Source organism: Pholcus phalangioides, unplaced genomic scaffold (assembly GCF_987345545.1).
Source record: "Pholcus phalangioides strain wild (caught in Gottingen) unplaced genomic scaffold, Ppha-v1.0 ptg000172l_1, whole genome shotgun sequence".
Taxonomy (NCBI): domain Eukaryota; kingdom Metazoa; phylum Arthropoda; class Arachnida; order Araneae; family Pholcidae; genus Pholcus; species Pholcus phalangioides.
Window position 1 is genome coordinate 8,287,145 of NW_028301637.1, and position 21,283 is coordinate 8,308,427.

Sequence of the window (21,283 nt, forward strand, 5' to 3'; positions counted from 1 at the left end):
TATTCGGTGTGCCACACACACAAACGGAAAAAAACCTTTCGATAGTTTGTGGGCACCTGAACTAACAATCTCCCTGATGATAAATCCCTTACAGAGCCACTTCAGTAATCTCGAAATGTTTCACGGATCCTTCAAGTGCTCAGGAAATGTGTCCGAGCGGCTTAAGTGCTCTGGCAATGTGCAACGCTTCACTCAAGGGATCCATAATTATGCCACGGATCACCTGGCAATGTTCGGTGGGTAACTTAAGAGTACTAGGAGGCCGCTTAAGGGCTCCAAAATTGTGCCACATGTCAGTCAATGCGCCACGGATCGTTTAAGTGTTCTGGAACTGTGCCACGGGCCACTTAAATGCTATAGAACTATGCCACGAGTCATTTAAGAGATCTATAAATGTGTCGCTTAGTTCATTCACGTAAAATTACGTTTGAGGGGGGAAAGTCACATCAGATAACTTTCAGGGCCACATTTGGTCTGCGGGTCAAGGATTTACCATATATTGCTTCAAGGATGGGTCTCAATGAATTTCTTAAATAGAAATTTTGAGTTCTTACCCTTCAAATAGCATTGAAATTAAGAGAAATCTATTATAATAACATCTAAAGGTATTTTATAAATAATTATATTCATGCAAAAATATATATTTATTACGTATATATTTTGAACTTCACTCTATTCACGTCATTGGTGATTTTTCAGTAATTCTAGCGATAGTTGGCAACTTTATTTGTCTTTGACTACTACTAAACCACACATGCACCTCGTCCATATTCCTCTGCCGAACTTCTAACGAATTGGTACACGTTGGAATGAACGTGACCGTGTTGTGAACCTAACGTGAAGCTTGTTTCTGTGTAATGCTTGTTATATACTGCTGCCATCTACAACATATTTTTCGAACTATGAGTGAAATGTAATGTTTGAAGATTTCACCGTTGTATGCCTGTGCGGCGAAACTTTTTAATGGGGAGATCGGCTTGCGTTCGCACCTAGAAGTTGGGAACCACACAAAAACCAACTTCAGCCGAACACCACTGCGGCGACGGGGGGGGGGGGGGGGGGGTTCGAACCCAGGATTTCGCGATGCGAGTCCGTCACTATGACCATTCGACCATCGCAGCGGCACTTGCCTGTGACTGTTTTGTTTTGGTTGTAGTTGACAACTTTACTTGCCTTCGACAATTTGTTTGGCTGTCATTGGCAACTTCACTTGCCTTTGACGATGTCTTGGGTATAATTGGCAACTTTTTATTGCTTTTGATAACTTTACTCGCTTTTGGCAACATTTCCGGCTGTAACTGACAACTTCACTTGCTTTTGAAATTACTTTTACTGTAAATGAGAACTTCACTTGCCTTTGACAAAAAAGTGTTTTGGATGCAATTGACAATTTTTTTTTTTGCATTTGGCAACTTTTATGGAGGTAATTAGCTATATTCATTATGCAACCCAATTTCTCGTATTTTTATGAAGGAAGTATCGGTCATGGCAGGTTGTGCTCACTTTTCAACCGGAAAAACTGCAGCGGACTGGATTTAACCCCTTTGGCGGGACACATTTGGTCAGCCGGGCCGGAGATTGTGCACCCTGCTCTTTAGATGAATACGACACTGTTTTCAAGTATAATTCATCTGTAGCTAACAAAAACACCAATTTCGTGCCTCTACGGCTATCGGTTAACTCATTAAGCGGCTTGACGAAATATCTCGTCTCCTTAAAAAAATATTCGTTATTTCAACATCATATATACAATAAGAAATATGCAATCACAATCGTAATTTTACACACATGGTCCATGGTTAATCAGTCCGTATTTGTATCATTGTCCTTGTGTAGATAAGGGGCCATTCAAGTATTACGTAATGTTGAACATGTTGGGGTAAATCGAGAAGCTATCCATACTTAGAATAAGACAATCATAAAATTCTTTATGGGCATTGTATAATTTTTATCACGTGTATTGCTATATTTTTGAAATATATGACATCCATATTTTTATGGGCATCTTTTTCTCAGCCACCTCGTTGGGCATTGTGCCTGTTGTGGCGTTGTATTTGTATTTGTAAGCATATTTTCAGCCATTTTTGACCCCCCTCCTCCCCCTTGTCAGCAAAACACTGACCCCCCCCCCGTCAGCAAAATTTTGTCAGCAGCTTGGAATATTTCATATCTTCAAAAAAAGGGGGTCGTTGATGACGTAAGCAATCTTCAAACCCCCCCTCCCCCCTTTTCATCAAAGTCAGCAAATCCGAAACCCCCCCCCCCTCGATGCTGAAGTAATACTTGAACGACCCCTAATGGCATAATAATCTCGTCTTGTATATGATAGAATCTGGAATTGAATTTGCCCAATGTATAGAATATATGAATCTCATTGATTTTCAGTAATCACTCTGGCATAAGATATAACTTGTCGTCCTCGACATTGGACAGGAAAGAATCAATATTTAAATTTGACTGTATTTGATTGTAGTCATAGATGGTTTACTGAACCAAGTTCTGTCGACGCAGGTCTGAATCTCGCCCGAAACAAATACGCATTTCCAGCAGCATAGCAGAATAAATGGGTAACGTATTAATAAATGGCATAACGTATTTTAGCTAGTGTAGGCCTTTAAGAATTTTTCATATCTTCATAATAAAGGTTGATTGATGCCGTAAACATCATCCAACCCCCCCCCCCTCCCTCTTGTCATCAAATCGGAAATCCCCCCATCGATGCTGACGTAATACTTGAATGACCCCTAATTGTATTCTCTATAAGTTATGATAATAATGTCTCGTAAAATACAGGTCATATGGTCACCCTTTGTTTTCAGGTTTCTGACCCGAGAGTGACTGAAGTACCGCATATCTGGCCCGCGGACTTAAAAACGTCGTGTACCCTTGATCTCTAAAGAAAGCTCAATAATTTCGTTTCAATTTTTTTCTAGTCGCGAGCTCAGCCAGTCACCATCATCAAAAGAAGAGCACCCTCACGGCGAATTTGACTAGCAAAGGGGTATTTTGGAAGGTTGTGATTGGAACACTTTTCCTCTATACCCCTTGGTTTGCACCTGATAAAGATCGGAAGAAAACCTATTTCTCATTGAGAAATATGTGACATTTGGAATAAGATTTAGAGAAAACGGTTAAAGACATCATCGTGTATAGTAGAGGTCTGCGACGGGACTGATGTCTTTGATAACATAATTATGTTTAGTATAGCCAAGAGATCTTCAACCTTTTTTCTAGTCGCGGGCACTGCTTGTACCCATCATCAAAAGAAGAGCACCTTTACAGCAAATTCGACATACGAATGCATGAAATCAGGATTGACTTCAATCTTTGAATGGAATTTGTACAGGGGAACGTTGACCAAGTGCTCGCGAGCACTAAATCGGGCACGCGCATCGAGCACTCCGGATACTTCAGGGAGCATCGTGGTGTGCGCGAGCAACGGGTTGAAGATGCCTGCATATTGTTTTCGAGGCGCAAATGCGAGCCGATCTCCCCATTGAAAAGTCTCGCCACAGAGAACAGCAACAGGCCTATACACAACGATACAATCATTCAATCATTACACTTCACTCATAGTTAGAAAAAAAAAACTGGTAAGGCAGATGGCAGCACACTACACATGACAAGCATAACACCGAAACAAACTTCACGTCAGGTTTCACTACACGTACACTCACATTCCAACATGTATCGATTCAAGGAAAAAGATATTTTCCGGTTATTGTGCTGAGTTGAACTTGGAAAGAAAAGTCATCACGTCTCCGCCGAGACTCGAACCTATCCGGAATATATCTGTTTCCTTGACATCTCGGGCTGAGAAAAAAGCCATCTATCTCTCTCTACACCGTCCCACCCGGGGGCCATTTCCTGAAGTTAAGAGAGGCTAATAACGCCTCTACTCGAGCGCCTCACGCCACAGTGCGTGAAATAAGGAAGGCAGGGTCATGTCTCCAGTGGTGTAGATGGGCCGCTGTGGTGGTCGAGTGGTTATAGTGACGGACTCGTGATGCGAGGATCCGGGTTCGAACCCCACAGTGGTGGTCGGCTGAAGTTGGTTTTCTGTGGTTCCCAACTTCAAGGCGCGAATGCGAGCCGATCTCCCCGTTAAAAAGTCTCGCCACAGAGAGCAACAGGCCTACAACGTTACAAATATTCAATCATTACACTTCACTCACAATTTAAAGTATAGATGGCAGCACTGAAATATCATACACAACACTAGCTACACACTCAGACTGTTAGGTGCACTCACTTTGTTCCAGACTCTGCCACAAAGCTGGGCTGGAAGATCTCGGCAACGGGATAAGTCCGGTGGCAAAGACCCTGGCGTTCATTCATTCAGTGGTGTAGATGGTAGCATGCTTGCCCGGTATGGTATGCAAGAGGGCCTGTGTTCGAGTCCCGGTGGGGACGTGATGTTTTTTCTTTCCAGGTTCAACTCAGCCGATATCCGGAAAATATCTGTTTCCTTGATATCTCGGGCTGAGAAAAAAAGCCATCTATGTACCAATTCATTAGAAGTTCCGCAAAAGAATATGGACGAGTTACACATATGGCTCAATAGTAGTAGTAGTGGTATAGGCCAGTGTCTTGCGGATTTCATAAGAAGCTGAAAGCGTCTGGTATGTATGGGGTACGTTGAACTTCTTATAAAGTGTAACATTTCTTTCATATCGCGAGGTCTCTATAGACATGGGATCGATATTATTACACGTTACCGCTCGTGCCTTCGCTGTTGAAAAGACAAAAATAAACGAAACAATATCCGCTTCTAATACAAAACCTTTTACTCTCTCGCTGGGAATGTTTCCTAAGAAATGGCGAAAGGGTCACAACCGAGTGTGTCGTGGAGAGAGAGAAGAACAAGATCAAAGGAAAAAACAGACTCAAGAATATAAAGAAGATTGACGGTTCGCCAAGAAAGACCCCTTTTCCCTTGAAATGCTTTCGGCTACCCGGAAAATGCATTAGGACTGTTTCGTTTTCTTTTACGGTCTCTTGACGACGTTTCTCCTCCAACCTGCTGCGATTTTTTTTTTTTTGGGGTTCCCATGTTTTTGTGCCTTTTTTCTCTTATTTCCGCGGGAATTGTAGAAAAATATCTATCGGAACTACACATGTGACCTCAACCTGTGTGCGGTCTCTGGAACTTGGGTAATTGGTGACAGGGGGAATTACGAACCACGAAAGTCTTGAAATATATACTCGTGTTTCAGTAAAGTTTCGAGAGATACTTTAAGTAAAGGAAACAAGAAGTTTCCTATTGCTTAAGGGAAACTGGCAGTAATGATATCGGATCGAGCACAATTAGTTTCTTTTAAGGAACGGGCATTTGATATCTTCCATGTCATGGACGGGTTATTTTGGCCGAGTTTAGTTGGATGAAGCTAACTCTTTCCTCTTTTAAAGACTTGCCATCAGAGTGATAAGTTGATGTAATGTCGAAAATATACTGATTTTATTATATACAGGGTGCCCTGTAAGCGCTAATGCGGCTTTTATCTCGTCTACCCTTTGTCATAGAGGGTAGAATCAACATGAATTTTGATTTAAAGAATGTTCAACAATTACTTCTGCACCAGTTTTGAAAGGGGAAAATACAATGTACAAATGTTTTTAACAGCTGGCTGATGCGAAGATATATTTTTTGGAAAGAGAGAAAATTCAACTACACCCGCGGGTAATCGAACCCATGTCCTTTCACTTTCCGGGTGAACGCCTTAGGTCAATAGACTACAGAGGCAACGAATATCGCAATCTATCCTTGGAGCTCGTGTGCACTAAACGGGACCGTATATGGATGGTCGGACAATTCTGTGGTGTTTGGTCAGAACGTGATAACTCCAAAATCAGTTTTGAGATAAAAACATTTTCTCTCTCTCTCATCGCCATTTAAAAATCAAAAATAAAGCGTACACACAAATACAAATGAAAATATCATACATCAGCATATTGTTTAGCCGTACGCACGTATTTGTGTATTTATCTCACTTCTAATTAGTTATTATTAGCAAGATTTAATTGTAGATCAAAAAGCCTTTTTTTGGCGATATCATGTTCTGACCAAACACCACAGAATTCAGGCCTTTGTACGGATAGCGGAGAGTGCGTCATCCTCGGATAAGTCGCCATCTGGTGGCATTGTCAGCTTTGGCCTGAATTGTGACGGACCGTCCATGTACGGTCCCGCTCAGTGCACACGAACTCCAAGGAAAGATTGAGAAATTCGTTGCCTCTGTAGTCTTATGCGTTCACCCGTAAAGTGAAAGGACGTGTATTCGATTCCCCGCAGGGGCAGTTGAATTTTCTCTCTTTCCAAAAAATGTATCTTCGCATCAGCCAGCTGTTAAAAACATTTGTGTGGATAGCGGAGATCTACATCTTCTAATTACAACATTAATTTGAAGTTTCAACACACAAGGACTGTACAAATGTATGGTTTCTTTATTTCTTTATGCATGCGGAGAAACATTACGTCATTTTTGTAACTGAAACTATGTTTTTCTCAAGTCAACGGTTGCAGAAATATCTGCTGTGCGAGAAGTTTGGGACAGCCTGTATAATGGATCCGACTACGTTGCAAACGTCATTATCTGGAAGAAAATATATCGATTTTTATTTTTTATGAAATCCCTATTTTTTGTGATTCCAAATCAGGCTTTGTTTTGTTTATATCAAGTTACGTCCACTTAGTGTTGCGTTTCGACATACGAGTAATACGTGGATAAAAACTTTAAGCGTGTTTTACGAAGAATTATATTTTTGAATTACAATATTTTATAGAGATGGAATGTGGAATGAAATTTCAAAAACAAATTTTCATGTACATTAACGTTTTTGGTAGTACGTAGCGTATTTAACTAGTAAGCATTTCATGTAATCCTTTAAATTTTGCTTCATAACCTGCAACATCAATAGCTAAATGTAAAGATAAAAAAATATAAAAAAATAATAATAAAATGCCAAAATATAAAAACAACATTTTTTGCAATCGCGTTCCGAATATCACGTGAATTTTGTTTAAAACTTAACATAAAAAAATAACTTTTCCATAGAAAACGTCATGGGTAGACAAAAAAATTTGTTACTCTTTTCACCATTTCCAGATATTTTCAATCCAAAAATGCTATTGAAGTCCATCACTCCAGTACCATTTCATGGAAAAAGTGCTCTCGAACGCAATCGGATACCTTAATGACTCCTTCTAAAATACGAGAATATCTAGTATTGTTATTTTGATGAAACATTCTAATAACCACGAAACAAATTAAATCAATTTCCAAAGAATAAAAAAAACAGTACACGGTGCAGCTTTTAATTACAGCTAATTAACAACGTCATCGTATCAAGAATTCAGACTACGATAAAAAATTTTTTTTTATCAATTTGCTTTGTCAGTTCTACAGAGAAAAATCTTACTGTTCTATTTACCAACTTTTTTTGGTGAAAGACTCGGATGTGACCCTGCCATTTTTCTCATAAAAATGGAGGGGCTTCCGATATGACTAGAGAGGGTTTTCCTTTTGTTCTGTTCAGTTTTGCCTCTAATAAAAGCCGTAATATGAGATACAAGAAAAAAAGGGAAACCAAATTGAAAGGGAAAAGATGAAAGAAAATCTTTTTAATGAATGTGTGGGAGAAAGAATAAAGAGAGAGATCAAAGAGAGAGAAAATTTCCGCCGGAGAATAAATAGCAAATGCTTCGAACGAATGGAGTATTTACACACACACACGAATGCGAATAATAAGTTTGTCCCGTTTATTTTGTTCTGTACCATTTTATGCACTCAGATAATGGGCTAATTAGACTAATTAGTTAATGGAACTGCAATATTACCCATTTATTTTGATTATGCTGCTGGGAATGCATATTTGTTTCAGCCGAGATTCAGACCTGCATCGACAGAACTTGGTTCAGTAAACATCTTTGACTACAATCAAATACAGTCAAATTTAAGTATTCATTCTTTGCTGTCCTACGACAAGTTATATCTTATTCCGGGGTGATTACTGAAAATCAATGAGATTGATACATTCATACATAATGAATGTAGTGAAATGAAATTGAATGAAATCAATGAGAGATGATATTCACATATTCATCGTACATATTGTATATTCTATACATTGGGCAAGTTCAATTCCAGACTCTATCATATACAAGACGAGATTATTGTGCGATTATCTACACAAGGACAATGATACAATTACGGGCTGATTAACCGTGGACGATGTAAAATTACGATTTTCATTACATATTTCTTATTGTATATATGTAGATGTGGAATAACGTTGTTATTTTCGCATGAATTATTAAATTTCTGGATACGCCAATGCTTTCCGGGAACGCTTCGATGTTTCTGTGAGATGGGAAGCGGGGTCGGGTGTGTGTCTGGTCCTACAATATTCAATGTTCTATGTCGAGGTGGACATGAAATTTCGGAAAAATGGTACTTCATTGCTATATAACGGCACCTTACGATTACAGTAAATCCCCTGTGAATTTGGCTTCTTAAGAGAACTAATGAAAAAAAAAACTGATAACTTTTTGTCGCACCAAGGTCATTTTCTGCACTCGAGGACTAATTAGACTCAGGGACCTACAATTTATTGCCGATTCAGAACGTCAGGCTTGTTTTTATACTCATCGATAGGTCTGTGCGCTAACACCTCGATGGGGGAACTCCCTGCGGTAGCAATTTCTGCTGCGGTCATGTCGCCGTTCCTGTTGTACCCCTGTGTCAGGAAAATTTTCTGACAAGGACGAACCGGGTATCAAACTCGCGACATCTCTAAACATCCTTTGGTATTTCAGGCGAGTATCTTATCGGCCTGAGACACCGCCCCCCCCCCCCCGCAAGATAACGAAAAAACGCAGGTGCTAGCAACCAGGGGCGCTTCCTGATTGCACACAAGGGGGCAGCACTATAAAGTGTGAACTGTACCAACCAAGTAAAACAAACCAAAAAAAAACCCCTGGACGTAACAAATAATTCAAAATGATCCCCTGTTTTCCTAGAAGCAGTTTTTTTGCGCCGCCGTACGACGTGAATCACCAAGCGGGATAATCTGTTCACTCCCCAATAGGAAAAACAGTATTTGAGTATAAGTATCCCCCAGAGGAATATTTACGAGTTACGTGTGCCAAGGGCGTATCGAGGGAGGGGGGGACTTGGGGGTCTGGTCCCCCCCCCCCGAAATGTGAGAAAATGACCGAAAAAGGGGGAAAAAGATGGCCAAATCCATTTTTCTGTCACTTTGGTCTCCCTCCCCCCGAACGAAATTTCTGGCTACGCCCCTGACGTGTGCTCTTTAGTAGTAAGTAGAAGGACTCAAAGTCAGTTAAAACGACCTCATTCCGGCTATAAGTTCAATATCCAGTGGCTCTGGCATGTTCGTAAAGAAAATATAGTGAAAATGCAACGACCTTCTTTTTTGTGTGTCTTTATTATTAACTCTGATATAACGACATGACATACTTTTCATGTCGTAAAAAATTCTCAGGACTTTCGCTTATCTCTAGAAATGCGTAGGATCTTTATAGTCATCCCTAGAACTGTGAACGAGGCGTGACCCCTAAAAATATGAAAGACACTCAGTTACCGTGAAAAATGTATGCGAGGATTACTTACGTAACACCAAAAATGTATGGCAGCTCTGCGTGCTAATAATTATGCATAGAAAGCTTACATATATCGGTTTAGACCTAAATATTGTGTCAAAATTTTAACATTGTGCGTTTACTCCTGCCTTTTCCCTCCATTTTTCGCTCCTGTATAATATGTCACGCGATCCCCAAGAATACGCGTACTACCGATTAGACGACACTGTTATAAGCAAACAAAGGCTGGAAGCGATTTCGGCAACGGGATACGCGGTTATATAAGAGCTGTTTCAAGACACGTCGGAGTCAGTACCAGCTGCAGCTCGTGATGCCATTGAAGTCGTTCATTTCCCTGATATACTGCAAAAAAAATGGACGACTGCCAGGTGAAATGGACGACTTCAGTGACGTCAAAGCTTCGCGTGGAGGCCTTCTGCTATAGAAGGTGTTGACAGAGTGCGGTGCGGCCACTTTCCTCCTTGTTAACTACGATAGTTTGCAATCGCTTTCCCGCCTATTTCACTTAATTCTTTACAAAAGTATCATTTCGATTATTGTCATAATACAAATACAACGCCACAACAGGCAAAATGCCCAACGAGGTGGCTGATAAAAAGATGCCCATAAAAATATGGATGTCATATGTTTCAAAAATACAGCAACCCCATTAAAAATGCAATTAACACAAATTATAAACAATATATACACATGATAAAATATCATACAATGCCCATAAAGAATACTTATGGTTGTCTTATTCTAAGAATGGATAGCTTCTCGATTTACCCCAACATGTTTATCGTATTTCTTTTTAAACGTGTCAATTGTGTTACAATTTACTACCTCCGGGGGTAAGTTATTCCATTTATTAACAACCCTATTAGAGAAAAATTCCCTGCGACACCATAACCTTGCATTGTCCCTCACCAATCGATACTGGTGTCCCCTTGTAAAAGCAGTTGATTGGCGGTGTACTAAAAGTTCATGGTCCATCCTATCCATCCCATTGAAAATTTTGAACACTTCGATCATATCTCCTTGACACCTGCGTTCATCCAATGTAAACGTATTCAAAAAATGAAGTCTCTCTTCATAACTCAAGCCCTGTGTGCCAATAAGGACACGCGTAGCTCTTCTCTGCACCCCTTCAATCAAGTCTATGTCCCTCTGTAGGTATGGTCTCCAAAACCTTACAGCATACTCCAGTCCAGGACGAACTAAACCTCGAAAAAGCGGAAGAATGACTTTAGGAGAACGCGAAGAGACCTTTTTGAAAATGAGACCAAGCATTCTATTCGCTTTTTTGACAACCGCTGAACAATGTTCAGAAAACTTAAGTCGCTCGTCAATGAGAATTCCCAAATCGGTGACTCTAGTTGCACCCGGGATAGTGACACCATTCAACTCGTAAGATAACCATGGGTTGTTCGAACCAAAATGAGCGACCATGCACTTATCTACGCTAAACGTCATGCCCCATTCATTTGCCCATGCTGCAATCTTGTTTAAGTTGGTCTGGAGCAACTCCCTATCGCTTTCATTCCCGATTACCCCCATTAGCTTCACATCATCTGCGAATTTGCTAGTAATTCCATCGATACCCTGATCGAGTTTGTCGATAAAAAGTGAAAAAAGTATGGGGCCAAGGACACTTCCCTGAGGAACTCCACTTGTGACGTCTGTCCAACCAGAGAATTCCCCGTTCACCATAACTCGTTGCGACCTATCTCTTAAACACGATTCTATCCAATTCAGCAAGTTGCCCCCTATTCCAATCTCGTGTAAACGCTTCAAGAGTTTGCCATGTTGGACCCGATCGAATGCCTTCTGGAAATCAAGGTAAACAACGTCGACATTTTTGCTCTTACCCAAAGCCTTAGTCACGTAATCATAGAAGCAAAGGAGGTTAGTTACACATGACTACCCCTTCCTGAACCCATGCTGATTATCCGACAATACATTATTCTCGTCTATCCACTTCACAAACTGCCTTTTGATGATAATTTCCAAAATTTTCGAGAGGGAGCTCGTCAAACTCACTGGACGATAATTAGACACCACTTCTCTACTACCCTTCTTAAATATCGGAACAACGTTAGCCAGTTTCCAATCTCTCGGGACGATACCCTCAGCAACACTACTCCTGAATATCTGTGCGACTGGCCCCAACAATTCATTAGCACCTTCCCTGAGAACCCTGGGATAGATATCATCTGGTCGTGGAGCTTTGCTTGCACATACATTTCTTAGAAGATTTCGGACCTCCACGTCTTCTACTTGAATAACGTTGAGGGTTTTATTACCCCATGCAACACCCGTATATCGAATATCATTATCTCCATTAAAAACCGACGCGAAAAAGTCATTGAAAGCACTACACATGCCTACATTGCTCTCTACCTTAGAGCCTCCTATCGAGAGGGGGCCAACTGTCCCCTTACATCCATTATTGACGTATCGAAAAAATGATTTTGGGTCAGAGCCAATGTTATCTGCCAACCTAGATTCAACTTCCTTTTTACTATCCCTTATCGCTTTCTTCAACAGTCTTCTTTTATCAGTAAACAATGATAGGTCACCACGTCCACTTTTATACTCTCTGAATGCTCTTTTCTTTTCAAGATAAAGGTTCCGCACGCTATCCGTGAACCATAGAGGGTGTGATGTACAAACACGCTTTTTTCGAACAAAGGGTATGACGTCGTGCAAAAAAAAGGACAGCTTCGTACTAAATTCTTCCCATTGACTTACCACCCCTACTGATTCCAACCGGTCTTTGAAAACTTCCGCTAACCTTCTTCTCAAAACATCAAAGTTAGTTCTCCGAAAACAAGGAACCAGTCTTTTGTTATCAACCTTACCCGAGGAAAAGTTACAGTGAAATCTGACGATACGATGATCACTGGAAGAAAACTCTTCCCCCACCGAAACATGTTCAACTAGATCCTCAGAACTAGTAAGAACTAAATCCAAAATAGCAGTACCCCTAGTGGCTTCTGATACATGCTGATACAAAAAATTTTCGAGCACCAACTTAAGAAAGTCTCTTTCATACTGATTTCCAGATGAAAGGTTCTCCCAATCAATACCCGGGTAATTGAAATCCCCTAGTATGAGAACCCTCTTTCGCTTACACATGTAGGAAATTTCATCATGCATTTTGGCAATGTAGTTTTGATCCCTATTCGGTGGATTGTAACAAACCCCAACAATAAGCTTATGACGTCTTTTGCTCTCAAGTTCAACCCATATGGTTTCAATATCACTTCTCTGCACGTTACACTCTCTAGCCTTCAAACAGGATTTCACGTATATCAACACTCCACCCCCTTTCCTATCAGATCTATTTCTCAAAAAAGTATCGTATCCTGAGATGTGTAAGAAAGATTCATCCCCATCCTTTGCCCAAGATTCTGTAATGGCTATAAGATCCAAGCCCTCCACAACTATCATAGTTTCTAAAAAATCCTTCTTATTACCCAAGCTCCTGGCATTTATTAACACACATCTTAATTTGCCCGGTGATTTAGTGTCAATCGAGAAGCCATCCAAGTCAGAGGTGGGTAATTTTCCGTCAATACTGTTGTGATTATCATTAACTAACCCGCATTCCCGACTACGTGGTCTGGGAGTAAAAAACCTGACCTAAGACTATCGTAAACCTCCCAGACCCCTCTCTTATTTAGATGGATCCCATCCGAACGAAGCCACCTATCGGTAAATGCGGGAAGCTCCAAGAACGTGACCCCAAGTGAGGAGCAAATGTCCTTCAGGCCTATATTGAATTGATGGATCCTACTCCTATATCCCCTACTACCCCTTGGCAGCGCTGGAATCACTGCCACATCTGAACCCCCCTCCCTAGCGGATAATAGTAAATCCCGGTATTCTGACAGAGACTCACTAATATTCGCTCCTACGATTTGTTCCCACCCACAGAATCACCCGCAAGGGCAACTTTCGGCGATGAAAAACGTCTCGAACGTTGCCAATCTTCCCCCCAGGAAGACAACAGCGCTCGAAACCCCGAAAATCCCTACACACTCGGTTCCCAAGTTCCCTAACCATAGAATCGCCGATGATTAAACCCCTATCACTATCCCCCTCTACCTCATCCACGATCACCCATTCGCCCTCTAAAATGTCGTTGTTCGTGGAGATTTCTTCTTCATCAACAGGTGGCTCGACGACCAGAGGCTCCGTTATAACCGGGCCCTCTAGCACCCTAACTTTTTCCCGTAAAGCTTCGACCTCGAGTTCCAGCCTTTTCCTAACCAAGCACCCTTTACAATTGAAACTATCAGCTACTATACCCCTAGACCAGGGAAACCTCCCGTCGCAAGCTCTACACAACACTAGTCGAGGTCGAGGCATACTAACACTATTGCTAAAGCTAGATAATAATAATAATACTTAAAAATAGGAAAATGAGAAACGTTAACTGGAAATTAAAATAATGTAAAATACATTACTATGCAAAATATACGTAAGAGATTATACGAAAAAATTACGTAAAGTAGAATGCTCAGCACTAAATCACGAAGAAAAAAATAAATATGTATATAAAGAATACAACACCCTCTAAAAAAAGTATTAAGCTACGAAGTACAATTTATACTTATTAGAATTAGCTAACTATCTCATCACACTTACACTACAACAATAGGCCCAAATGGAAGGAAAACAAAGTTATTGAGAGTACCCGGGAAAAAGTATACACTGTTTGCTAACACTAACGTCCAAAAACCTACGAACTTATATCAAAGAAGCGAGCGAACCTGGCGAAAGAACAACGAAAATGAAATGCGAACGAGAAAAATAAATTTAAGTCGATCGAAAATACACAACGAAAATTAAAAAAAAATGAGAGCAATATAATAAAAAAAACCACTTATCTCACAATCCAACGTGCGCTGAAAAAAAGAAAATCACCGCAGAATATGACTCAAAAATAAACAACACGCTAAGTAAAACTCACGAGAACGAAGAAAAACACAAAGAAAGACACAAAATGGCGCACTGGCGTGACGGTAATCCCCCGGCAACGGTTTCGGATAAAACTTCTTCTATTGGTCGGTGAGCGGAGCGCGATAATAGCACGTCCGTTCCCAACGACGGCGAAGACGAAAGTGAATAAGTATTTGTATATTTTTTATTGGCTTGCTTTGTTCAACCATTTGAACATGTAAAATAAGAAATTTCTCATTGAGGTAACATCCACTAAGAGCATTTTCCTCGGATCCATTTCAACTGAATCACGCACGTGAGTTATCGTTTATTGAGTTGATTGGAAGTCAACTCGTACAGAAAATTTCAATAATCTTTAGAACTTTCTGGAATTCTTGATTATATTTTTGTTTTAATTTGAATTAATGTAGCCTTTAATAGCATTGGACTTGGTTATTATCTATGCAACGGCAACATGCAAATATGGTATATAAAAAAATCCTAATTTTTAATATTTGAAGTTATTATTATAATTTTAAATGTGAATATCCAAAAGCATTATAACTCACCAACTATTTCTGAGATTTAATTCATCCGATTTGCCACGACTGCTGGTCATCTTCCGTTTCCGTGTCCGAACTTAAAAATGAACACTTCATCTCTTCCCTCTCTCTACCCTTCGTCTCATTTCTCGATTAACATTGTTTTATGAAATTTTCCATTGTCAATTCAACATAGATGCTTCTGGTATCTTAGCCAGACCATCCTACATCTCTCAAAGACACGACCATTTCCTTAAAATAAAACCTAATTTTGCTTCCACTGATTGCTTTAAATACAGCTTCTTTCCTCATACTATTGGTGAATGGAACAAACTCCCAAGCTCTATGGTCGAATCCCCCACTGTCATCCATGAAGCTACTATGAGCGAAAACAAGTCACGTGTATGCGCAAGACTACTGTAGCGGTATCCGCCTGAAGCAAAAACATTTCACTGTTTTGCTTTTTGATATCAGAACTTTTTCCTGTTGCAACAGCTTCTCGATATTGCTAATTTTATCAATGTTTATGAATTTATGATTATCAACAATTTTACGTTTGATCATACTTCTTTGCACATTCAACCTTACCATATCACCACTTTGCTGTTATTGTTTCAGATGACAAAAATCTCAGTGGAGAAAAACGACGGCGTGGTGGACATCCGCTGCCCGAGCAACAGCACCAGAGACATAGTGATAGATTACCACAAAGTCAAAATGAGAGACGGCTACATGGAGGAGGTTAGAGAGATGCTCATTTGGAACGAGGTCCCTCCGAATCAGCTGATCAAACAATCGCAAGACGGCAGAGTACTGTTCTCAGCCATTGATGTTCCCGGGACCTCGAAACCACAGGGACAAAAAAAACGAGAGAAGGCTGGGGAAAATGGGAGTTCGGAGCATGAAAACGAGGAGCCACCACAATCTGCAGAAGAAAGCGACGAGGCCGAGAAGCACCTTCTCGATCCCCACGGCGGCAATTCGAAGCCCAAGAAAGACGCCAACCCCACCAAGAAGCCAGACAAGAAGCGTGCAGGGCCTCCAGAGAGTGCTCGTCGCACAAACGGGGCGAACCAACCACGGATTTTCCTGGAAATTCCGGTATTCGATGAACGCTCCTATCGATTCGTGAGAGGAACGAATGACATCAGGTCTCTGATGTTATGGTCTCTCAAGCTGACCCTGTTGATCTTGGCGCTGATTTTGCTGAGTTTATTCTTCTGCGTTGTCTTCACGTTGGCGAACGAACGAGAAAAGAGAACCATCAAAATTGGATGTCATGATGTCGAAGATGCAGCTTTCGATTGGTGGGAGGCGACCGCGGCCTACGAGATCTTCGTGCCGTCTTTCCAAGACTCGGATGAAAACGGAATCGGAGATTTCAATGGTCTGGTCAAAAGGCTCGATTACCTGAAAGATCTTGGTGTACGCACTATCAGGCTGAACCCGATATTCCATTCCGAGCTGTTTCCCACGGGATACGGCAGGATCCTTGATTTCAAGAAAATCGACCCGAAAATTGGAACGATGGACGATTTCCGTGAAATGATCGATGAAGTTCATAACCAAGGAATGAGATTGGTCATGGATCTGGATCCGACAATGACCAGCTCCAAGCACCCTTGGGCTTTGGGATGGAAAGATGGAGACGAAAATTATAAGAATTTCTATATCAATGCAACCGAAGATGAAGTAAGTCACTTCGTTCACATAAGTACATTAATTTAACTTCTTATTACGGATATAGTACGTGTATACACTCGGTGGCCAAAACATTAGGAACATCCCTCATTCAAACTTCGACTCGTCCGTGCAGCACGTGCGCTAACGTAATAAACCGGATTTGCTGATAAAAAGCTTTCTCCTGGTCAGACGCGCCGGTTAACGTTGCGATTTGCCTGTTCAAGGTGAAACAAGAGATCTGAGTGATTTTGAACGCGGCATGATTGTTGGGGTGGGGCAGGACGGGCGGCTTCAGTATCTCCGAAGCCGCTAACCTTCTTGACGTTTCTAGTACAACACTATATCATCACGAACCATATCCGTACGCTCTACGAGACGAATCATAAAACGAATTGTTTTAATAGCCGGCGACCAATAAGAGTCCCTTTGATTTCGTTGCAAAACCGAAGAAAACGACTTTTGTGACGTGGAGAATACCGAAATTGGACACTTGATGAATGGAAGAAGGTTGTCTGGTCTGACGAATAAAGATTTCTTCTCCATGACGTTGATGGCAGGATGCGTGTGTGGCGCAAGCAGCACAAAACCATGGATCCAGCATGCCACATGACAACTGGTCAAGCGAGTGGCAGCGGAATCACGATCTGGGGAGCGTTTTCCTGGTATACTCTTGGTCCCTTATTTCCATTCGGAAAATCCGTCGATGACAGCGACTACCTCCACATCATTGCTGACCGCGTGCACCCGTTTATGGCCATAATGTTTCTTGATGATGATGATGATGATGGCTATTTCCAGCAGGACAATTTATACGGGGCTGGAATTACCTCAGATAAGTTTGAGGAACATGATTCACACTAGCCCCCTCAGTCACCCGATCTCAACTCAATTGAGCATTTGTGGGACGAGGTTGAAAAGTCTGCTAAAAAGCACTAAAACACCACCTTCTAATCTGAGGGAATTAAGAGCTGCCACTTCGGTAGTACGGGCTAATATTCCTCCTCAACGGTTTCAGCAACTTTTAGAGTCCACGCCTAGAAGAATATCTGCTGTCATCAAATCCAGAGGAGGTTCCACACGATATTTGTCGTGAGTAGCGGGGTGTTCCAAATTTTTTGGCCGCTGGGTGTATAGCTCTCATATCTTTCGAGAAAGTTATTTATACCAGTTTTCTCCGAAAGCTGGTCCACGGACTCGGTCCGTGGGGATTTTCTGCCAGTCTGCAAAATATTTCCACCAATTCATGCAGCTATTACATAATTTTGGTAATGGTATATACAAATATATATACAGGATGTTCTGCTAATGAACCGACAAAGTCAGTGGGTTGTTAGTAGACATCAAGAGGAACAAAAATTGCAATGGAAAACGGTGTTGCAAACCATGTTGAGATTGTGAAAATTTTTTGTGACTCTTTTGGTCACTTTCATGTTTACACATTGGTTTGGTCACTCACATGCTCACACACTGTTTCGGTCACTCACATGCTCACACACTGTTTCGGTCACTCACATGCTCACACACTGTTTCGGTCACTCACATTCTTGCACACTGTTTTGGACTAGCCCCTGCTCACACATGCTCCAGGTCACTCTTTTGGCCATTCACATGCTTTCACACTCTCTAGGCCTTTTTTTTTGTCATTCTTGCACAAGCTCTAGGTCACTCGTCACCTGGTCCTTCTCTCTCTGTATGTCACTCGTCACCTGGTCCTTCTCTCTCTCTGTATGTCACTCGTCACCTGGTCCTTCTCTCTCTCTCTGTATGTCACTCGTCATTCATATGCTTGCTGACGCTCTAAAGGCCAATACATACTACTCTGACTCAACGTGGTCCCACGTCCCGATTTTGGTCAATCACTGATCCAGTCCCTTACCGTCTGGGCAATGGTGGATATATCGAGGTTTATACAAATTTCGTCGCCCTTCTATCATTCTACTAATTTTCTTGGCCACTCATTCTTCAAATTTTCTTCCCCTCTGAGCTTATCGCCCACTGAGGCCCCCCCCCCCCTACATACACCTCACTGCCTGTCGGTGTATTTTGATATGTATTATGTTTTAACTGAATCACATCAACGGAATTATCGGCAATCCCTGACATAGGCGGGGACAGAGTGGGAAGTTAAAGGGAACAAATTTCCACCCCTACCCCGTTCAGTGGAAAGTTATATTATTGGAATTAGGTAGACGTTAGAGAGCAGAGGTAGACATTGACCCTCATTCACTATACACAACCTTGAGGATTCGCCCCCACCCTCGTTCGAGGAGCCTATAACCGTTTATGGTCCCTTGTTTGTTTTATACGGTGTCGCAGACCTCTGCTCGAGGCTCTCTGTAGTGAGGACGTTACTTTTTTCTGACTCTGTACATTCATGGTGCAAAAGACATGAAAAAGAACAAAATAGCGTTGATCCACGGTCCTCCAGACCGAAGCCTTGTCATCCCCCCCCCTCCCCGTCGGAGACATGGATGTATGAGAGAAGAAAGGATTGACTATTTCTTTCCTGAAAAGATGTTTCTCACGTTCATGAAACTTGTTACCTCGTCACCATGAAACGATGGCCACCTCATCTATAGGAGCTTTTCCCGCACTTTAGGTATCATTCGTGTTGCACTGTAGTGAATTAAAAGTGTGAAAAAAGAATCGAAAAGAAAAATAAGGAAAAGGATTAATAGGATTCACATCTGGGACCCCGAGATGTGGCCCTGTCAGAATCCTTACATTTGGGAGAGGGGGAGGGGGCGTTGGTGGCTTTCTCAACGAGATACGGAAAAATTCGCCTTCGATGTTTCGCCCTGACGTTTCACCCTTGGATGTTTCTTCCCCAAGGCGTTTCGTTCTTAGGTCATTTCGCCCCCGGAGATTTTTCCTTTGACTTGCTAACGACGAGACCAAGTGATTGGGTAAGTGACCTTATGAGTGACCGTATCAGTGACTGACAATCACCCACTCATTCGGTCATTTATACTGTCAGTTACCCACTCACTTGGTCACTCTTCCACTTCGTCACTCATGCTATCACTCACCAACTCATTTGGTTGCTCACACTGTCACTCACTTGGCCACTCATACGGCCATCCAACCTCTTGGGCCCGTCGGGGATTAAGTTTCCTTGAATCATCCCCAACATTCTCGGCTTTGCTTATTGAAATCAATGATGTAAAACATCTTTTACCGATTGAATATTTTTCTTCCTTGTGTTTTTTCAGCGAACTTCACTGGCGAAAGTAAACGAACGTATCTCTGACTCACCGGACACCTACCACAAACTGGTCGTCGACGGGAACCTCAACTTAGACCTCTCAGAGGAGAAAGTCAGATCAGAAATTGCATCGGCCATGGATTTTTGGCTGGAGGAGAAAGTCGACGGCTTCAACATGATGCACTTGGGAAGCATCCTATACAAGGATGTCGAGGATCTAAAGAAGTTCCTATGCCTCTGTCGGAGCACCTTGGAGAAACACACCGTCAACGACACCAAAAAGATCATGATAGGAACTTTCGAGACAGCCGTAGCCGTAGAGGAGGTCTTGAAGCCGTTTGGTACCATCGACACGGTTTTCGATGTCGTCGACATATACGTCAACTTCTCAGCTCGCAGGACTCTCGAGATGTCTGATCAAGTGTGGAGAATCCAGAAGTGGGTGTCGACTCTGAGAAAGCAACCCTGGATGTATTGGAACTTTGGGTACTTGGAATCCGACAGATTGATACATAAAGTTCAACTTCGCGAGTACTACCTGAATTGCTTCTTTATCTTGAGCATTCTCCCTGGATCCATGAACATCTTTTACGGCGATGAGATAGGACTGGAATCGTCCAAAACATTTTTCAACAGAACAGTGAGTAAACTATAAAAACAGTATGATACAGGGTGATTCATAAACAAGTATACAGTTTCTAGATACAACAACTACTTACACTACCACATGCACTTCGTACACATTCCTAGTTTTCAGATACTGTAAAGTAGCAATAGTTGAAGGCACGGATGCCATCTGTTTGATAGATGTACTCATAAAATTTGTGTCATGACTAAGGGAAGTGACGTAGGCAATAGCGTGAGTGTCACGTGAACCAGGGTGGTAACTTGGAGAACTATGTTTGGTCATCCGGGACAAGAACGTATTTTGGAGTGGCCTGTATTGTTGAAGATGCAGTTTAAGGGTGAAATTTGATCGAGTGAGTGAATGAAAATGTACTCTCACTCTCTCTCTCTCTTACTCACTAATTAGGTCACTGACTCTGTTACTCCCTGACCAGGTCGCTCATTCTATCACTTACTCACCAGGTTTCTCACGCTGTCACTCACTCAGTTACTGACTAGGTCGCTCACTCAGTTACTAACTCACTAGGTCACTCACTCTGCCACACACACTCAATCACTAGATTACTTAATCTACCCACCATCTATAGCGGAAGGTCCCTCGTGCTAAGCTGGTGATGTCACTGATGTCATAAACCCTTGTCATCAAATGATGTCATACTATTTATAGCAGAAGGC

The 21,283-nt window shown here is 41.7% G+C and overlaps 1 protein-coding gene across 1 annotated transcript in view; it reads left to right on the forward strand.

Moving 5' to 3' along the window:
• The window catches only part of LOC149063671 (maltase A2-like), a 46,114-nt gene that overhangs the window by 13,328 nt on the left and 11,503 nt on the right, over positions 1 to 21,283 (forward strand). Inside the window, exons 2-3 of the mRNA XM_089255826.1 lie at positions 15,712 to 16,785; positions 19,989 to 20,621. Of these exons, the coding sequence (XP_089111952.1) occupies positions 15,712 to 16,785; positions 19,989 to 20,621 (1,707 nt within the window). The remainder of the gene's footprint in view (positions 1 to 15,711; positions 16,786 to 19,988; positions 20,622 to 21,283) is intronic.